We start from the raw sequence: 17,048 nt of genomic DNA on the forward strand, positions 1-17,048 counted from the left end.
ATGATGATTCAGAAATGAGCTTCGATTCAATAGCGTTACATAATCTCGATACATAAAATAAAATTTTGAGAACAAAATAGAAGACAAGACGACAAATAGTGAAGAATCATTCTGGCATAAGAAGACAAATAATGAAGAATCACTCTGGCACAAGAGGTACAATAATGCAACCAAGAAAAGAAGAAAAGGCATGACTCGCAACAGACTTTGGAATCTGTGAGTGGTAAAAATAATTACAAAGTGACAAAGAAAGAAGAATCATTTTTGTTAAAGCCATGTGACGATGGGGACCAATAAAGTACCCGACAAAGCTAGAAATAAAAAGTTTCTGAAGATGTTTGAAATCCGTTTCTAAATCCTCTCAAAGGCTTGGCTATATAAGAAGAGGAAAATTCAAGAACTAGACACAACCTGAAGAGCAATCAGAAGAAAAACACTCCATCTTTCACCATTTCCTCAACCATCCTTCCAAGTCTTTAATTCCAAGTCCACAACACTTTCGGGTTCACTAAAAGAGCAATCTTTCTCCTGTAAACATGTAAGTTTCTGTTTTTTTATCTATAAATTATGTTACTGTTTATTACCCCGATTTATTTAGTTTTTATTGTATGTCCAGATCTTATGTATTTAATTCCCTAGTTGTTAGTTTGTAAATAATTTAAAAATATTTACTCTAAGTATATGGTTATCTTTCCAATCTCTTAACAAATATGATGGATTTACCTGTAAATTCTTAGGAGAAACCAGTTAAGATAAGCCCAAAAATCACCAAAAAGGTATAAACGGGCATACCATGTTTAACTGAGGCCAGGGTGAGGTTAAAGAAAGAATTTTTAAGAAAAGATCGAGATCTTTAAACAATTGGAAAGAAGAGATGAACAGAGTAAAATAAAAAGAAATGGGTAATATCAGTTCATAATTTGATAAAATATTAACACGAGTTTATAGATTAAGAGAGAGAGTACCGAGTAGGATTTTACAACATAAAATTATCAACCTTTATATATATATATATATATATATATATATATATATATATATATATATATCACCTTTTATTCCTTCTCAACCCGTATCAACCTCAATCATCATTTTCCACTTTTTACTAAGCCCTTCTTAGTATTGGTATATATATATATAAAACAGTGGGTCAAATCTCATACTTTGATTGAATTGCGGTTTGCAGTCTAACGATTACAAATTTACTATGTTGTTGACATTTTACAAAGGATATTACAACAAGCTTGTTTCCTTTGGGAGAGACCAACCCGTCTTTTTCAAACCTTTTCCAGACATCTTGAGTGATCTTTTCACAATTTAAAAGTGGTTCCTTTTCTCTTACCAATTTGTTAAATGAGATAAAGCTAGTTTAAAAACATTTTGAAATAAGATCATTTGAGAATCTTAGATTTAAAGCTCATAGATGATAGATGCAACATATTTTATTCAATAATATGTTATCGTCTTTAGTTTCCCTTTTTTTTTTTCCCTTTCTCGTCTCAATGGATAAATAAAACAATCAAGAAATGTGTTTATCCGAAAAACGGATAGAGTTAATTTTGTACGTAGTTCTAGGGGTATGTGGTATAACTTGACACAAATCGTAAGAATGAATAAAAATATCGAGTGTTGACTGTAGAGAATAAAAAATAAGCAAAGTTGGGAAGAAGGTGATTTGTAGATTAAGCAAAATGAATCAATCTATGAAGCTAAAATAAAGGATAACTCTTCAATATAGAAGTGTATGATATCTCAGTTACAATGTATGAAACACTTGGTTTCTACAGAAATAATAACCAATCCCTTTATAGTTGAGGGATCCTACTTTAGGTACAATTAAAAATACATAGTGGGAGACCCATGATAAATCAGCTTTTCCATAATTTCTGCCAAGATTCTCTCCCCTAGTGCGATTGCAACTGTTCTTGTCTATGAGCTCGATATTGACTCTAGCTCTCGATCTTGAATCGAGCTCGATTCTGATTCGGAGCCTTGTATTGATTCGGGGACAGTGTTGGTCGGTCTCTGCCTTGTAAGTTTGATAACTTCATCATAGTTCGATTTAGATTCGAGCTCGATATTGACCGGTCCTTAGGGCTCGAAGCTTGATGACCTGACTTCGGACTTCAACCTGATATTCGATCTAATGCGTTACCATGTCGACCAGTTTGTACGAAGGACTAACCGATTTTGACGGTATACAGATAGTCCCCTCATTTTTTGGGAAGGATGTAGCGAGAAACGACATAATTTTTCAACGGTACGATTAGATATATACTGACGTTTGCATCGAGTCCGATCATGACGTGCGTGATAGCTGTCCCGTCGGTTCAGTTTACCCAGGCAAGTAATGCGTGTCAGATGATGATCGGCCATTATCGAAATTGAACCGCCATTGCTATACCTATAAATAACCCCTTTTTTACTTTTAATCACTTTTACATCTTCAAACTCCAAATTTTCTAACTTCTTTCTCACATCTTTTAAATTCATTCGCAAATCTGTGACTCTTCTGTGCAAAATCTTTCTTCAAAAACACCAAATATTTGTTACCACCTTATATTCTCGATCTTTAACCCCAAAAAATGGAGAAAACATCAAAAACCATTCCTCAGAAAGAAAAAGCTTCTTCTTCACAGCTTGAAAAAGCTTCTTCTTCACAGCCTTCCGCCGACAAAACACCGGTGGAGCCACGGCCTGAGGAATGCGTTCCTGGGGCGTGTGTTCTTACGTCTGATTTTAAGGTCGACAAAGGCTCATCGGTTCCCGATCGATGTGAGCCAATATTGAGGTATATGTGTTCGATAACCGAGAGGCACCTCGAACATCTAAAGAAAGATTGCAATTGGGAGAACAAAGAAATAGTAATCCCGTCTTCTGAAGAAGATATCACCACTTACGTAAAAGGGTTTTAAGTGTGTATACTTACCCTTTCACGTTAGGTCCCCTCGATCCTGTTATTATTGATTTCTGTCATTAATACCAAATAACCCTAGGCCAGATCGATCCTTCTTTTTGGCAGATCATTATTTTGATCTGTTACTTCGTGAACAAAATCGAGGGGATGCCTTTCATCCTCGACCATCTCATCCGATTGTACTGCCATCGCCTCTTTCGAGGCGGGTTAATAAAATTTCAGCATCGGGATACTAAGGTTCTATTCTCGAGTATATACGAGGACAGGGATCGAGGCTAGATGGGCAGGTTCGTTCGAGTAAAGACTTCAGACCTGATTCCGACTGAAAAGATGCCTTTTCCCGAGAAGTGGAACATGAAGCGTAAGTGTAATTCTGTTGTTATCTCCAACTATTTTTCCCTTTCATTCCTTTTCTCACTGATATCCCCCTTTTTGTGATGTGGCAGTTCCTTGGATGCCCGGTGCAGTCCCCAATCTCAAGAACTCGGTACGAGATCTAGCTTCGACCTCCATATACGCCGAGCGCTTGTGGCGTGATTTGTCAAAGGGCCGATGGGAGGCCAAATATCACGGTGAGACTCTTTCTCGTATCTTTGGTAGTTCGAACAAGATGCTTTCCATATGCTTAAATCAATTTTCCTGTATGTAGGTGTGGGCAAAGATGCGGTTTTGAGGCCCTCATCCATCGAGGAAAAGGCTTCGGCCTCTGATCCAAAGCCGGTGAAAGATAATAAGAGAAAAAGGGCCTCCGCCTCCGAATATCCAAAACTAAAGATGAGGATGGCTCGTAAGCTGAGGAAGAATACCATTCCTTTGACTGTAGAATCAGTTCTGCATCTAAGGGATGAAGAAGAAGAAAATGACGGGTCCGTGCTGGTGGCTCGAAATAAGAACCATCGATGCCCCAAAGGTAGCTGAATCGATGGTGATTTATAAAGCTCCGCCTCAAACTGAGGAGATATCGGAGGAAGGTTCAGGCAGAGTCCCCAAATCATTAGAGATCGAGGATGCTTCCCACCAAAGTCAACAAACGGTGGGTATATCGGAAGGGGCCGGTCCTGAAGCTCTCCGAACTGAGTAGAATGCCCCAAGCGAGTCGCTTGGGGAAATAGTAATCACAGACTCGCCTACTCTCCCTGCCTTTTCTGAAGGGGAGATTCGGGAAGCCCAAGCTTTGGTGGCCCTCGAGATGAGCCGGTCTCATGAAGGACAAGACCCCATCTATGATTTGTTTACTTGGGTCGAGGATGTTGCTGACCCTAATGATGTGTCGGGCCTTTTCTGCGAAGTGCAACAAGCTCTGAATCGGGTAAGTTTTAAATCTCTTCGTTGATATTACTTTTATGTTTGCTATTCTTTTCTAACTTCTTTTCTTCTTTCTTCGCAGGCCGTGACGGTTCATCGAGAAGCATGTTCTCGGTCTCGAGATGAGCTGAATCGGTTCGAGGCCGACCTACGACGGGTTACGGAGGAGAGGAACGCCCTCAGACTCCTTTCCGGTCAAAGAGAAGAAGAAATCAAAGGCCTTCGAGCTGAGTTGGTCAGGTCTCATCAAGACCAGACCGACCTGACCGAACAGGTAATGATAATATTAAGAACTCATGGGCTTGATTCAGGATAGGAGGCTAATATTTCGATCTCATAGCTGCAGCAGAAATGCGAGACGATCGGGCAGCTTCGTGAGGAAGTGGATATAATAAGGGCGAAGACCATGGGATGGAAAGATGGCATGGACCATCTTGCTGCAGAAAAGGAAATTGTTCGGGCCCAATTATCATCGACTGCAAGCCACTTTCAAGGCATGAAGGAGAAGAGCTCGGTTCAAGCAAGAAGAATAGAGGAACTCGAGGCTCGGTTGGCCTCCGAACTTGTCAAGGCCAAATCTGATGCCGAAAAAGCAAAGTCCTATGAGGATGCATTAGTGACCGTCTATCGGGCGGATGCTGAAGCTGATCAGGTACAAGCAAGAGAGGCAGCCGAGATTGCCAACACTCGAGCACTTGAACTTGCTAAATGTCAATCCCGGAGGGAGACCCTCGAAGAGATCCATGCTCGAGGTTTCGATCTCACCGAAGAGATAAAATAAGCTAAAGAGCTTGAAGCCAATGTTGAAGCCTTGTCTTCCGATGATGATGGTGATGATGAGAGCAAGGGTGGGTCCGAGAGCGGGGAGGAGCCCGATGGAGAAGAGACTGCCCCCGTAGATAACCAAGAAACTTAGCCCTTAGTTTACATTTTGGCTTTTTGTACAGCGTCCTGTTTGGACATTGTAAATATTCTTGTATATATAAAGATATTTTCTTTTCCTGACTCGCCTCCATTTTTTTCTCTGCCTTGAGAAGATTTTGTTTCATTCATGACTTATGAAGGTTTTCATAAGTCTTTAGGCAATTGGATCGAATTTGGATCTTGTAGACTTTATAACTCAAGATGATGTAGCCCGCAGTCTTATTAGTTGAGTGAGTGATTTGAACTCGAAGTAATATTGCCCGTAGACTAAATGGTCAAGTGAGTGTTTGCTCGAACTCAAAATGATGTAGCCCGTAGGCTTAATGGTCGAGTAAGTGTTTCCTCAAACGCGAGATGATGTAGCCCGAAGGCTTATTAGTCGAGTGAGTGATTCAAACTCGAAGTAATGTAGCCCATAAATTTAATGGTCGAGTGAGTGTTTGCTCGAACTTGAAATGATGTATCCCGTAGGCTTAGTAGTCGAGCGAGTGATTCGAACTCGAAGTAATGTAGCTTGTAGGCTTAATGGTCGTGTGAGTATTTGCTCAAACTCGAGATGATGTAGCCCCTAGGCTTATTAGTCGAGTGAGTGATTTGAATTCAAAGTAATGTGGCTCGTAGGCTTAATGGTCGAGTGAGTGTTTGCTCAAACTCGAGATGATGTAGCCCGTAGGCTTATTAGTCGAGTGAGTGATTCGAACTCGAAGTAATGTAGCCCATAGGCTTAATGGTCGAGTGAGTATTTGCTCGAACTCGAAATGATGTAGCTCGTAGGCTTATTAGTCGAGCGAGTGATTCGAACTAGAAGTAATGTAGCCCATAGGCTTAATGGCCCAGTGAGTGTTTGCTCAAACTCGAGATAATGTAGCCCATAGGCTTAGTAGTCGAGTGAGTGATTCAAACTCGAAGTAATGTAGCCCGTAGGCTTAATGGTAGAGTGGAAGTCCCCGAATTATGGGGTAATCATCGGCCCTAGAGCCTATTTGTGTAATAGGTCATGAAATAGAGGACGGGTTGTGAGACACGAGATATGGGTAATCATGTTGTTATACATGTGTTTATATTTTGTACCAGGGATCGAGCAATCTACATGAGCATGGTTCGTTTAAAGCATTTGGCTCTTACAATGTTTCCTATCGGAACCCTATTGTTATGAAGTAACTTTCTTGCATCGAACTTGATATATTTGAGGGTAATGCCCCATAAGTATTCGAGGTTGATTGTACAGAGGCCTCGGATACTGTTAAATCATTCTACGTTAGCACAATCAATGGTTGCCTCATTAAAAACCTTGCCGAAAAACCCATTTGGGATAAAACTGGTATAAGGGAAAAAGAGTGCAACGTGCGCTTTCAGACCTAAGGCTTCATGTTGAATGATCCATCCTTGTTCTTTGATTGAACTCCTGCAAGGGTTAGTTTCGAAATATAAACGAATATGGGAGGGTAGTACCGTAGTAGTAGTATCGTTTTAAGTGTGACACATTCCAATTGCTTGGTAGTTGTTAACCGTTTATATTACCGAGTTTGTAGGATCCATTACCGATATTTTCGAGTACTTGATACGGTCCTTCCCAGTTCGGACCAAGTTTTTCTTCGTTTGGATTTCGGGTGCTGAGGGTGACTTTCCTTAGCACTAAGTCCCCGATTTTAAAATTAAAATGGCAAAGATTGGTTCTTCGATTATAGTATATTTCGATCCGCTGCTTTTGGGAGGCTAATTGGACGAAAGCGGCTTCTCGTTTTTCATCTAATAATTCAAGGCTAGTATTCATAGCCTCGTGATTTGACTCTTCTGTTGTATATCGAAACCTGGCACTGGGTTCCCCGACTTCGACTGGAATCAAGGCTTCAGAGCCATATACTAAGGAGAATGGGGTTGCCCCCGTACTGGATTTTGATGTTGTACGATATGCCCAAAGAACTTCGGGCAAGGATTTCTCTCAATTTTCCCTCAGCGTCGTTCAACCTTTTCTTTAGGTTTTAAATGATAGTCTTGTTCGTTGATTCGAATTGTCCGTTTCCACTAGGGTGATACGGTGTTGATAATATCCTTTTTATTTTATGGTCTTCGAAGAATTTTGTCACTTTGCTGCCAATAAATTGTTTCCCATTGTCACACACTATTTCGGCGGGTATCCCAAATCGACATACGATATGATCCTAGATGAAGTCTATAACCTCTTTCTCTCTCACTTTATAGAATGCATGTGTTTTAACCCATTTAGAGAAATAGTCAGTCATAATTAAAATGAACGTAGCTTTACCTGGGGCCGATGGCAGAGGGCCAACGATATCCATTCCCCATTTTATGAATGGCCATGGGATAAGATTAAGTGAAGTTGCTCTCCGGGCTGATGGATTATCGGTGCAATCCTTTGACATTTGTCACATTTTAGAACAAACTCCTTTGAATCTTTGTCCATATCGATCCAATAATATCCTGCTCTGATTATTTTTGTACTAATGAATCGGCACCAGAATGATTTCCACAAGTACCCTCGTGAATCTCACGTAGGATGTAGTCGGTGTCTCCTGGACCTAAACATACTGCCAATGGTCCATTGAATGTCTTTTGGTATAATGTTCCATCTGAAGTCAACGTGAATCGAGCAACTTTGGTTCGTAGGGCCCTCGAATGTTTAGGGTCCGATGGGAGATTTCCGTTCTCCAAGTATTCAATATACGTATTCCTCCAATCCTAGGTTAGCTTGTAGAATTTATCTCGGCATGACCTTCCTCGATCACGAACCTCGAGAGTTGAACGATAGTCTCCGAGCTTATCTCATCTTCCTCGACCGATGATCCCAAATTTTCAAGTGCATCGGCTTTACTGTTTTGTTCTCGAGGTATATGCTGTAAAGTCCATTCTTTTAAACGGTGCAAATTTACCTGTAGTTTGTCCAAATAACTTTGCATTCTATCCTCTCGAACTTCGAAGGTTTTGTTTACTTGATTTACCACCAGTAAAGAGTCACACTTGCCTTCAATGACTTATGTTCCCAAGCTTTTAGCTAGCTTGAGACCTGCAATCATGGCCTCATACTCGGCCTCGTTGTTAGTCAACCTAGTAGTTTTGATAGATTGCCTAATAGTGCTACCCGTAGGCGGCTTTAAGATGATGCCTAGCCCGGATCCCTTTACGTTCGAAGCCCCGTCTGTGAAAAGGGTCCATACCCCCGATGATGTACCCGATTTCAACGAGAGTTCCTTTTCGACTTCGGGTACGAAGGTTGGCATGAAATCGGCCATGAAATCCGCTAAAATTTGAGACTTGATGGTCGTCCGGGGTTGATATTCGATATCGTACCCACTAAGTTCGACAGCCTATTTTTCCAATCGGCCTGATAGTTCGGGTTTGTGCAAAATATTACGAAGAGGGTAAATGGTTAATACGCATATGGGGTAACATTGAAAGTATGGTCTTAACTTTCTAGAGGCGTTTATTAGTGCAAGTGCCAATTTCTCTAAGTGTGGGTATCTAGTTTCTGATTCCCCTAAGGTTCGACTTACATAATAAACGAAAAATTACGTACCTTGCTCTTGTCGAACTATGAAACAACTTACCGCAATTTATGATACTGCCAAGTATAAGCAAAGTTTCTCGTCTTCCTTTGGAGTGTGAAGCAGCGGTGGGCTCGATAGGTATCGCTTCAATTCCTCTAATGCTTGTTCGCATTCCGGGGTCCATAGGAAATCGTTCTTCTTTTTTAGTTGAGAGTAAAATTTGTGACTTCGATCTGACGACCATGAAATGAATCGGCCTAAGGCAGCAATCCATCCCGTTAGCCTCTGTACGACTTTTACACTGTCCATGATGGCGATGTCTTCGATGGGCTTGATTTATCGGGGTTGATCTCGATACCCCGATTTGATACCATGAAGCCAAGGAACTTGCCTGAACCGACCCCGAAAGCACATTTCTCGGGGTTGAGCTTCATGTTGTATTTCCTTAAAATCTCGAACGTTTCCTGCAAATGAGCCAAATGGTCCTCTGTCCTCAGGGACTTAACTAGCATGTCATCAATATAAACTTCTATTGATTTATCTATTTGTTCCTCAAATATTTTATTTACTAGGCGTTGGTAAGTAGCTCCTACATTTTTAGCCCGAAGGGCATTACATTATAACAATACGTTCCATACTTGGTGATAAATGAAGTTTTTTCTCGGTTCTCCAGGTTCATTTGGATTTGATTATACCTGGAATAGGCATCGAAAAAATTAAGGATCTCGTGGCCGGTTGTGGCATCGATCATGCGATTAATGTTAGGCAGAGGAAAAGAATCTTTGGATAATGCCTTGTTTAGATCCTTATAATCTACACACATTCTAAGTTTGTTCCCTTTTTAGGGACTACAACTACATTGGCTAACCATTCGGGGTATTTCACCTCCCGAATGGACCCTATTTTAAGAAATTTAGTTACATCGTCCTTTATGAATGCGTGTTTTACCTCGGACTGGGGTCTTCTCTTTTGCTTCACCGATCTGAACCTAGGGTCCAGGCTTAGCCGATGCGTCATTATATCCGGTGGAATCCCTGTTATATCTAAATAGGACCAAGCTAAACAATCTATGTTATGGATAAGAAATTGAATAAGCCTTTTCCTGAGTTCGGGGGTTATTCCCGTTCCCAGGTATACCTTTCGTTCGGGCAAATGCTCGATTAGTATGACTTGCTCCAGTTCTTCAATCGTTGATTGGGTAGCATCGAAATCATCGGGGACCACAAAAGATCGAGGGATCCTTTGATCATCATCTTCGTCAATCTTCTGATTTTCTAGTTGTGTTGAAGCTGACGTCTGTGATTGCTATTTGGCATCTCGTTCCCCTTTTGAGTCCGACCCCTTTATTGACGAAGGTGAGGATATCGGAATTGCTTCTTCGACGACAAACATTTCTTTCGCGGCTGGTTGTTCTCCATATACTGTTTGACTCCCTCCGATGTTGGTAATTTAAGAACCTGGTGAAGGGTCGAAGGTACAGCTCTCATATTGTGGATCCATGGCCTTCCAAAAAGGGCGTTGTACCTCATGTCACCTTCGATTATGTGGAACTTCATTTCCTGGATGGTCCCATCCACGTTTATCGGTAGAAGTATCTCGCCTTTGGTGGTTTCACATGCCATATTGAATCCATTTAGAACTAGTGTTGCGGGTACGACCTGGTCCTATAAATCGAGTTATTCTACAACCTTCGATCTAATAATGTTGGCCGAGCTACCTGGATCAATTAACACACACTTAACTTTAGATTTATTCATAAGTACGGATATTACCAGTGCTTCATTGTGGGGTTTCATGACTCCTTATGCATCTTTATCATTAAAGGACAAGGTTCCTATGAGTGCGTAATCCTGAGTCCGAGGTTGCTTTTCTCTCATAACTGATGTCTTAGTGCGTTTAAGCACCAACCCCTGAGGGGTATCGACGCCACCGATGATCATGTGGATAATGTGTTGTGGTTCTTCCTGTTCGTTTTGTTTACCGAAATCCCTATTTTTTAAATGGTTTTTGGCCCTGATGCTTAAAAATTTTCGAAGGTGCCCTTTATTGAATAACTGGGCTACCTCCTCTCTTAGTTGCCTGCAATCTTCCGTTCTGTGGCCATGGGTGCCATGATATTCGCACATTTTATTGGGGTTCCTCTGGGTAGGATCGATCTGCATGTGTCAAGGCCATTTAATATCTTTGATGCGTCTGATAGCTGACACGATGGCAGATGCATCGATGCTGAAATTATTCTCTAATAACCGTGGTGCTTCCTTAGGTCTGGTAGGCCTGTCGAACCCATATCTGTTCATCAGCCCCCGAGACCCTTGACCTCGATCAATCCTTTTATTGCCTTGTTCGGGGTTACGTCTTGATTCATTGATCTTGTGGTTTCCACTATATGGTCGGTATCGATCCCTAATCGGACCTTGTTCTCGATTGATGTCCCTTCTACTAGCGAGTTCAGAATCCAACTGATCATCTTCGACTCTAATTTTTGACTGGCACTGATTATGCATGTCGGCCTAAGTAATAGCTGGGTACTCGATCAGGTTATGCTTCAACCGCCGTGAAGCCGTCGAACTTCGTTCTTTCAAACCATGAGTGAAAGCCATAACAGCCCAATCGTTTGTGACTGGTGGCACATCCATTCGTTCCATTTGAAAACGAGATACGAACTCCCTCAGCATCTCGTTATCCTTTTGTCTTAGCTTGAACAGGTCCGACTTCCTGGTCTCGACCTTTATAGCCCCGGCGTGTGCTTTTACGAAGGAATCTGCAAGCATAGCAAAAGAATTGATAGAATTAGATGGTAAATTATGATACCATATCATTGCTCCCTTTGACAGTGTTTCACCGAATATTTTCAGTAATACGGATTCGATTTCATCATCCTCTAGGTTGTTCCCTTTAATGGCACATGTGTAAGAGGTGACGTGTTTGTTGGGGTCGGTAGTTCCGTTATATTTAGGAATCTCGGGCATGCGAGATCTCTTTGGGATCGGTTTAGGAGCCGCACTTGGGGAGGAAAGGCTTTTGTACGAATATTTTCGAATCTAAACCCTTCAATATCGGTGGTGCCCTCGGGATCTGATCAACCCTGGAGTTATATGTTACCACCTTTTTGTCGTTTGCCTCGATTCTCCTTTCTCCTGACTCTATTCGTTTGGTCAGTTCTTCGAACATCTTAGTAATTTCGGGATTAGTCCCCGATTCTTACTCATTTGACCTTACTACAACTGGCTCCATTTTGTGGATGATTTCTCGGGGTGGACTAGGCTGTAGTCTGTTCGGTACCTGGGTTTGACTCTGCAACTGAGCTATCACTACCTGTTGAGCTTGCAACATTTAAAAAATCATACGCAAGATGATTCTGTTTACCTCAATGTTATTGGTGTCTCGAGGTGCAGATCGAGTACCACCATGAATGCTATTTCCAGGCTCAGAACATTGGTTTTTCTCAATAGCCACATGCGAATTAACGTCTAATGGTACTTTGACTTGGGCCCCAACGGCATCGACAAGCGGCCTTTTGGCCCTGGTTGTCAAGTTGTTTTTTTCTCCTTGAAGGCCAACTTCATTGTCGATAGGTAAGGCCATTAATTGAGAGTTTATTGTTGCTAATTCGAAATCAAAGATACTTTCAACAACAAGTGTAAGAGGGTGCGTTTAGCAGATTCGTACCAAATAACCATTGTTATCCTAAGCCCCACGGTGGGCGCCAAACCGTTTACCCGAAAAACGGATAGAATTAAATTTGTACGTAATTCTAAGGGTATGTGGTATAACTTGACACAAATCGTAAGAATGAATAAAAATATCGAGTGTTGACTGTAGAGAATGAAAATAAGAAAGGTTGGGAAGAAGATGATTTATAGATTAAGCAAGATGAATCAATCTATGAAAAAAATGGATTACTCTTCAATATAGAAGTGTATGATATCTCAGTTACAATGTATGAAAAAGTTGGTTTCTACAGAAATAATAACCAGTCCTTTTATAGTGGAGGGATCCTACTTTAGGTATAATTAAAAATACATAGTGGGAGACCCATGATAGTGCAGTTGCAATGGATCTTGTCTATGAGCTCGATATTGACTCGAGCTCTCGATCTTAACTCAAGCTCGATTCTGATTCGGAGCCTTGTATTGATTCAGGGACAGTGTTGGTCGGTCTCTACCTCGTAAGTTCGACAACTTCATCATAGTTCGATTTGGATTCGAGCTCGATAATGATATCGAGCTCGACATTGACCGGTCCCTAGGGCTCGAAGCTTGATGACCTGACTTCGGACCTCAACCTGATCTTCGATCCAATGCGTTACCATTTCGAGCAGTTCGTACGAAGGACTAACCGGTTTTGACCGTATACAAAATGAACTATATAATTTGGTTTGATTGAGGTTGCTTCCTAACTGTTATAACTTCATCACGGTGTTACTATTATAATGAATTTGTTTTATTTTTATTTTATGTGCATTCAATTAATGCCTATGAAGTGTAGTAGTGTTAATGTATTTGTTCAAAATTGTATCTGTCTATGTAGGAGGCATTAGAGATGTCGGATGCATGCTTGGGCCTAAATACCCGGATTCCTTACCGTCCCTCCTGTGATACTCGGGCGAAGTACGGCAATAGTCACTTTTAAGCCCGCTATTTAAAATATATATGTAATTTACAATGTATTTAAAGATTAACCAATTCACCCAAACTTCAAAACTAAGTATCCTGGATTTGAAAATTCAGGACTTAGTGTCCTGAATTTTTGAGCTGCTAATTTGAAATTCAGGGCACTTTGTCCTGAATTTCTGAACTGCTAATTTAAAATTTAGGACATAAGATTTGAACTTCTGGTCATAATTTTTGAACTTTAAGACACGATGTCCTGAAGTTTGAACTTTGAGGTGTAAACTCTAGGACGACGTGTCCTAAAGTTTGAGCGAAATTGGTTAATCTTTAAATACATTATAAACCGTGAATATATTTTTAAGATGTTTAAAAGTGGCTAGCTAGTGTCACATCCACGTGATACTCCAATCGTCCCAGAGTTAGTAGGATGGTGTGGGTGTTTAAAACATGGCTATAAGTTTTGCCTTAGGGCTATTTGCTGGCTCGCTACGGGGATCAAAACGGACTGTGGGTGAGAAAATGGCAATACTGGTCTAAATGAACTGGTGCTATGATCACAATTGTGGAGATACGATCACAACATTAGTTATTTTTGCATGGTAACAGAGGAAGTTGTGATCACAACACATGACTCACGATCGCAGCAAGGCAAGGTTTGGGAGGGAGTAAGCCCAAGCTAAAAAATCACGATCCTGAACCCGGTTGCTGCAATCGCCAAGGACCGCTATCACAGCTTTCTTCCTGGGATCTCAAATCTTCAGTATTGCTATCACTGCACAAGGCCTGCAATGGCAGCAAGGCTATTCACATGTGCAACTATAACGATTTATCACTTTTCTGGACTCCCACACCCCTAACTTGGTCCAAGAGGATGAAATCACTCCCCACTTCTTCTGAATTTCAAGGTAAGTCGTATTGAACTTGATTTAAGCTATTCCTATTATAATAACACGTGATTTAACTCTCAAATATTAGATTTTTGTTAGATACCCTATTCTGCCAAATTTTACCCAAGTACTAGGGTTTGAACTATTGAGGTATTTTGAGATATTTGACACTACCCAACTATTAGATACACTCTTTATAGATTATGGTTGGAGTATGATAATGCTGTGGGGATGATGTGAACGGGATGGATGAATCAAGATTCACTAGGTTTAATGAAAATGGTTGGATGACTATGGCCAATTCCCAAAACATGAATTAGCCTTCTGTTTGCATTAGTATTACAATAATTGTATACATCAATATTAACTCCTAAGGCTCAAAGCCTACAAAACCTAAGACCTCCTTGAGCAATGGAGCTAGTTACAAGTTTGAACTGATCTGTAAATTCCTTTCTTCATCAACATTTAACATTGATGAATGGGCGAATTTGGAAACAAAATGAAAAAAGAAAAGGAGAAAAAAACTATCTTCTTAGCTTGCTTGAAGAACTTGAAATTGCCTGCTGTAGATATCTTAGAGTCTTTTGATGATTAAGGAATCCCATAAACCAGAACTCAAAATCATCCTCTGTAACTACTTGTATATACTTCTGTGATCGCTTTTTCATATTTTCACTCTCTTTTGCTTTCTTTGTTTTATTTATTGGGATCAATACCTGCAATTGTTAACCGGCCTATTAGATTATGCTTTACATGGATAGAAAATTAGAGATGAAAGAAAACCAGAGCAGAGGGGTACCTTGTAACGGATTTTAAGCAACTTTCCAGTTGGAGATAAGAGCTTTATTGATCGCTCACTGCAGAAAGCAATCTTATCAGTAGAGATGAAGAGAAGGCCTGCCATTGGACCAGCTGTCGTTGATAAATAGCATTGAGAAACCTTCAATAGCTTTTCATCATCTTTAACCTTAAACTTCTGCTTGAATATTCTTTCCAACCCTCCTACTTGAAGAATTTTGGCCCCAAGGCTCAATTTTCCCTTCACAGTTTCTGTTAGCTTCGGGCTTAGGCTCACTGCACAATTTAAGTTAATTGTAATTTGAAATATACAAAAATCTAAGTGCAGTGCATGTTCAACCTTCCTTTCCTTTCTTTGTTTTTCCCTTTGCTTTCTGTCCATCTCTCTCATAATAGTTGTGTCCGGTCAGTTTGTGGGCACGTCAACTATATATTCCTGCTGGTACCTACAACCTCCCATGAACATAAGTACTAACGAGCCGTTTGGTACGTGGACTATATTATCCCAAGATTATCTGACTTAGACTAATTTATCTCACTTGGGAGATGGAATAAAATAATACCAAGTTTGATGGGACAAAGGTGGATAAGATGGGATATTTAGGATTAAATCTGAACTAAGTTTATACTATGTTTGGTTGACGGTATAAATTTATGCCGCATATCAAACGACCCTAATGCTACCCACCAGACGAGAAGAAATCACTTATCAAACTAAAATCACGTATCGTTTTTAGTTTTGCTTGAATTAAATCCTGGTCTCTCATGGTTTTAATCTGTCTTATTATTGCTGCATAGGTTTTGAAAATGTCTTTCTTTTAGTTGTCTGATCAATTACAGTAAACAAATCTCATTGCTGACTAATTTTGTTATCAAGATTTGGGTGCACATGTGGTGTTTCCAACTTTTGAGCTGTCAGATTTGCTTTGTGATGCAACCTACTTTTGTAAGTAAAGCAAAAGTAAGAGAAACCTATGCGTTTTGATGTCATCTTTTCAAAACCTGAGCGATCTTTTTACTTTTTTATGCAAATCGACTCGCGTGTAATTCATTTTTTAACCATAATCTTATTTAGTATCTTCTAATGTTTAAAATCCCAATTGGTATTATCATAAGGCACTTTAACTTTTATGGATCCGAGTTGATAATTTTTTATATGTAAAAGGATTGAATAAGCATTTATTTGAAATAAAACTAATAGTTTGACTTTATACATGAATATTGTCAGTGGCGGAGTCAAAATTTTCACTAAAGATATAAAAATATAAATAAAGTAAATTCACGAAAAAATTATGGGGTGTCAATATAATATATATACATAAAAGTCTTTTATCTATCTATACAATGTAATTTTCCTACGAAGATGTTGAATTGTCTTTAGTGAGAAGCAAGTTGTTTTGGTTGGATGTTAATGTTATTTTATCCGTTAAAACTTACCCGTACACAGTGTTATGACACATGTCTTCACATATGTTGTTATCATTAAACCGTAGTTGATTAATGCACATTATCAACAATAACAACAAATCCAGTATAATTTCATATATGAGGTATGAAAATAATAGTGTGTAGGCAGATTTTATCTCTATAGTGTGAAGTTAGAGAAACTGTTTTGGATAGAATGTGATTGCACATTAAAAGATTTCAATCTGTGCGTAGGGCCAACAGATCTTGTGCTTGTCTGTATTATATTAACTTCTCTTTTAAGGCAGCAGTTACCTTTTTTTCATCTCATCTTGAGGTGTTAAGGCAGATCTGTAGGCCATTGTATTCTGACTTTATGTTGAACCACGTACGCATGACTAATGATTTGAAATTTCTGAGTAATGCTTTGTAATTTGACCAACTTTTGCCTTTGGACGACAATAACTTGAAGAATCTAAAGAAAAAAAGTATTTAGAGATGAACTTTATGCACAAAAAATAAGTATATTTTCGGATGCATTTTCATACGCCTCTTTCGGCATAATTAATAAGTTACTTTAAAAGTATTTTTATTGTTTTGCCATGTGTTTGGATTTGTTTTTTCGAATTATGTGTTATCCAACAAGCTAGTTGGTCAAACTTTTATCGAATGTGTAAGTTACTCAAAACTTAAA

At 39.8% G+C, this 17,048-nt stretch overlaps 2 protein-coding genes and 1 long non-coding RNA gene across 4 annotated transcripts; 2 read left to right on the forward strand and 1 right to left on the reverse strand.

Annotated features, from left to right (window-relative positions):
- The first annotated feature begins 393 nt into the window (after positions 1-393).
- Positions 394-15,021, forward strand: LOC142166954 (uncharacterized). The gene is made up of 3 exons (XR_012697469.1): positions 394-538; positions 13,183-14,170; positions 14,894-15,021. It is a non-coding gene; the product is annotated as an uncharacterized LOC142166954 (long non-coding RNA).
- LOC142166952 (uncharacterized) lies at positions 1,087-5,165 on the forward strand. Of its 2 annotated transcripts, none has more exons than XM_075226922.1 (5): positions 1,087-3,278; positions 3,364-3,489; positions 3,567-4,226; positions 4,305-4,496; positions 4,563-5,165. In XM_075226922.1, exons 3-5 carry the CDS (start codon positions 4,107-4,109, stop codon positions 5,001-5,003), a joined length of 753 nt encoding a protein of 250 aa, XP_075083023.1. In that variant the 5' UTR covers positions 1,087-3,278; positions 3,364-3,489; positions 3,567-4,106; the 3' UTR covers positions 5,004-5,165. The 2 variants fall into 2 exon arrangements, with proteins under 2 accessions (XP_075083023.1, XP_075083024.1); XM_075226923.1 differs by having other exon boundaries at positions 4,572-5,165.
- LOC142166953 (putative GEM-like protein 8) lies at positions 14,436-16,100 on the reverse strand. Its single transcript, XM_075226924.1, has 2 exons — positions 14,952-16,100; positions 14,436-14,868 (listed from the first exon to the last, which is right to left on the reverse strand). The coding sequence occupies exons 1-2, from the start codon at positions 15,339-15,341 to the stop codon at positions 14,677-14,679; spliced, it is 582 nt and encodes a 193-aa protein (XP_075083025.1). The 5' UTR covers positions 15,342-16,100; the 3' UTR covers positions 14,436-14,676.
- Between the last annotated feature and the right edge of the window lie 948 nt (positions 16,101-17,048).

Source organism: Nicotiana tabacum, chromosome 12 (genome assembly GCF_000715075.1).
Source record: "Nicotiana tabacum cultivar K326 chromosome 12, ASM71507v2, whole genome shotgun sequence".
Classification (NCBI taxonomy): Eukaryota; Viridiplantae; Streptophyta; class Magnoliopsida; order Solanales; family Solanaceae; genus Nicotiana; species Nicotiana tabacum.

Bases quoted from the DNA above. Each gene is read 5' to 3' on its own strand.
- LOC142166952 (XM_075226922.1), top strand. From the start codon at position 4,107: ATGAGCCGGTCTCATGAAGGACAAGACCCCATCTATGATTTGTTTACT. The intron at 4,227-4,304 runs GTAAGTTTTAAA...CTTTCTTCGCAG, and splicing joins TGCAACAAGCTCTGAATCGG to GCCGTGACGGTTCATCGAGA. The intron at 4,497-4,562 runs GTAATGATAATA...TCGATCTCATAG, and splicing joins AGACCGACCTGACCGAACAG to CTGCAGCAGAAATGCGAGAC.
- LOC142166953 (XM_075226924.1), bottom strand. From the start codon at position 15,341: ATGAGAGAGATGGACAGAAAGCAAAGGGAAAAACAAAGAAAGGAAAGG. The intron at 14,869-14,951 runs GTACCCCTCTGC...TAACAATTGCAG, and splicing joins TGCTTAAAATCCGTTACAAG to GTATTGATCCCAATAAATAA.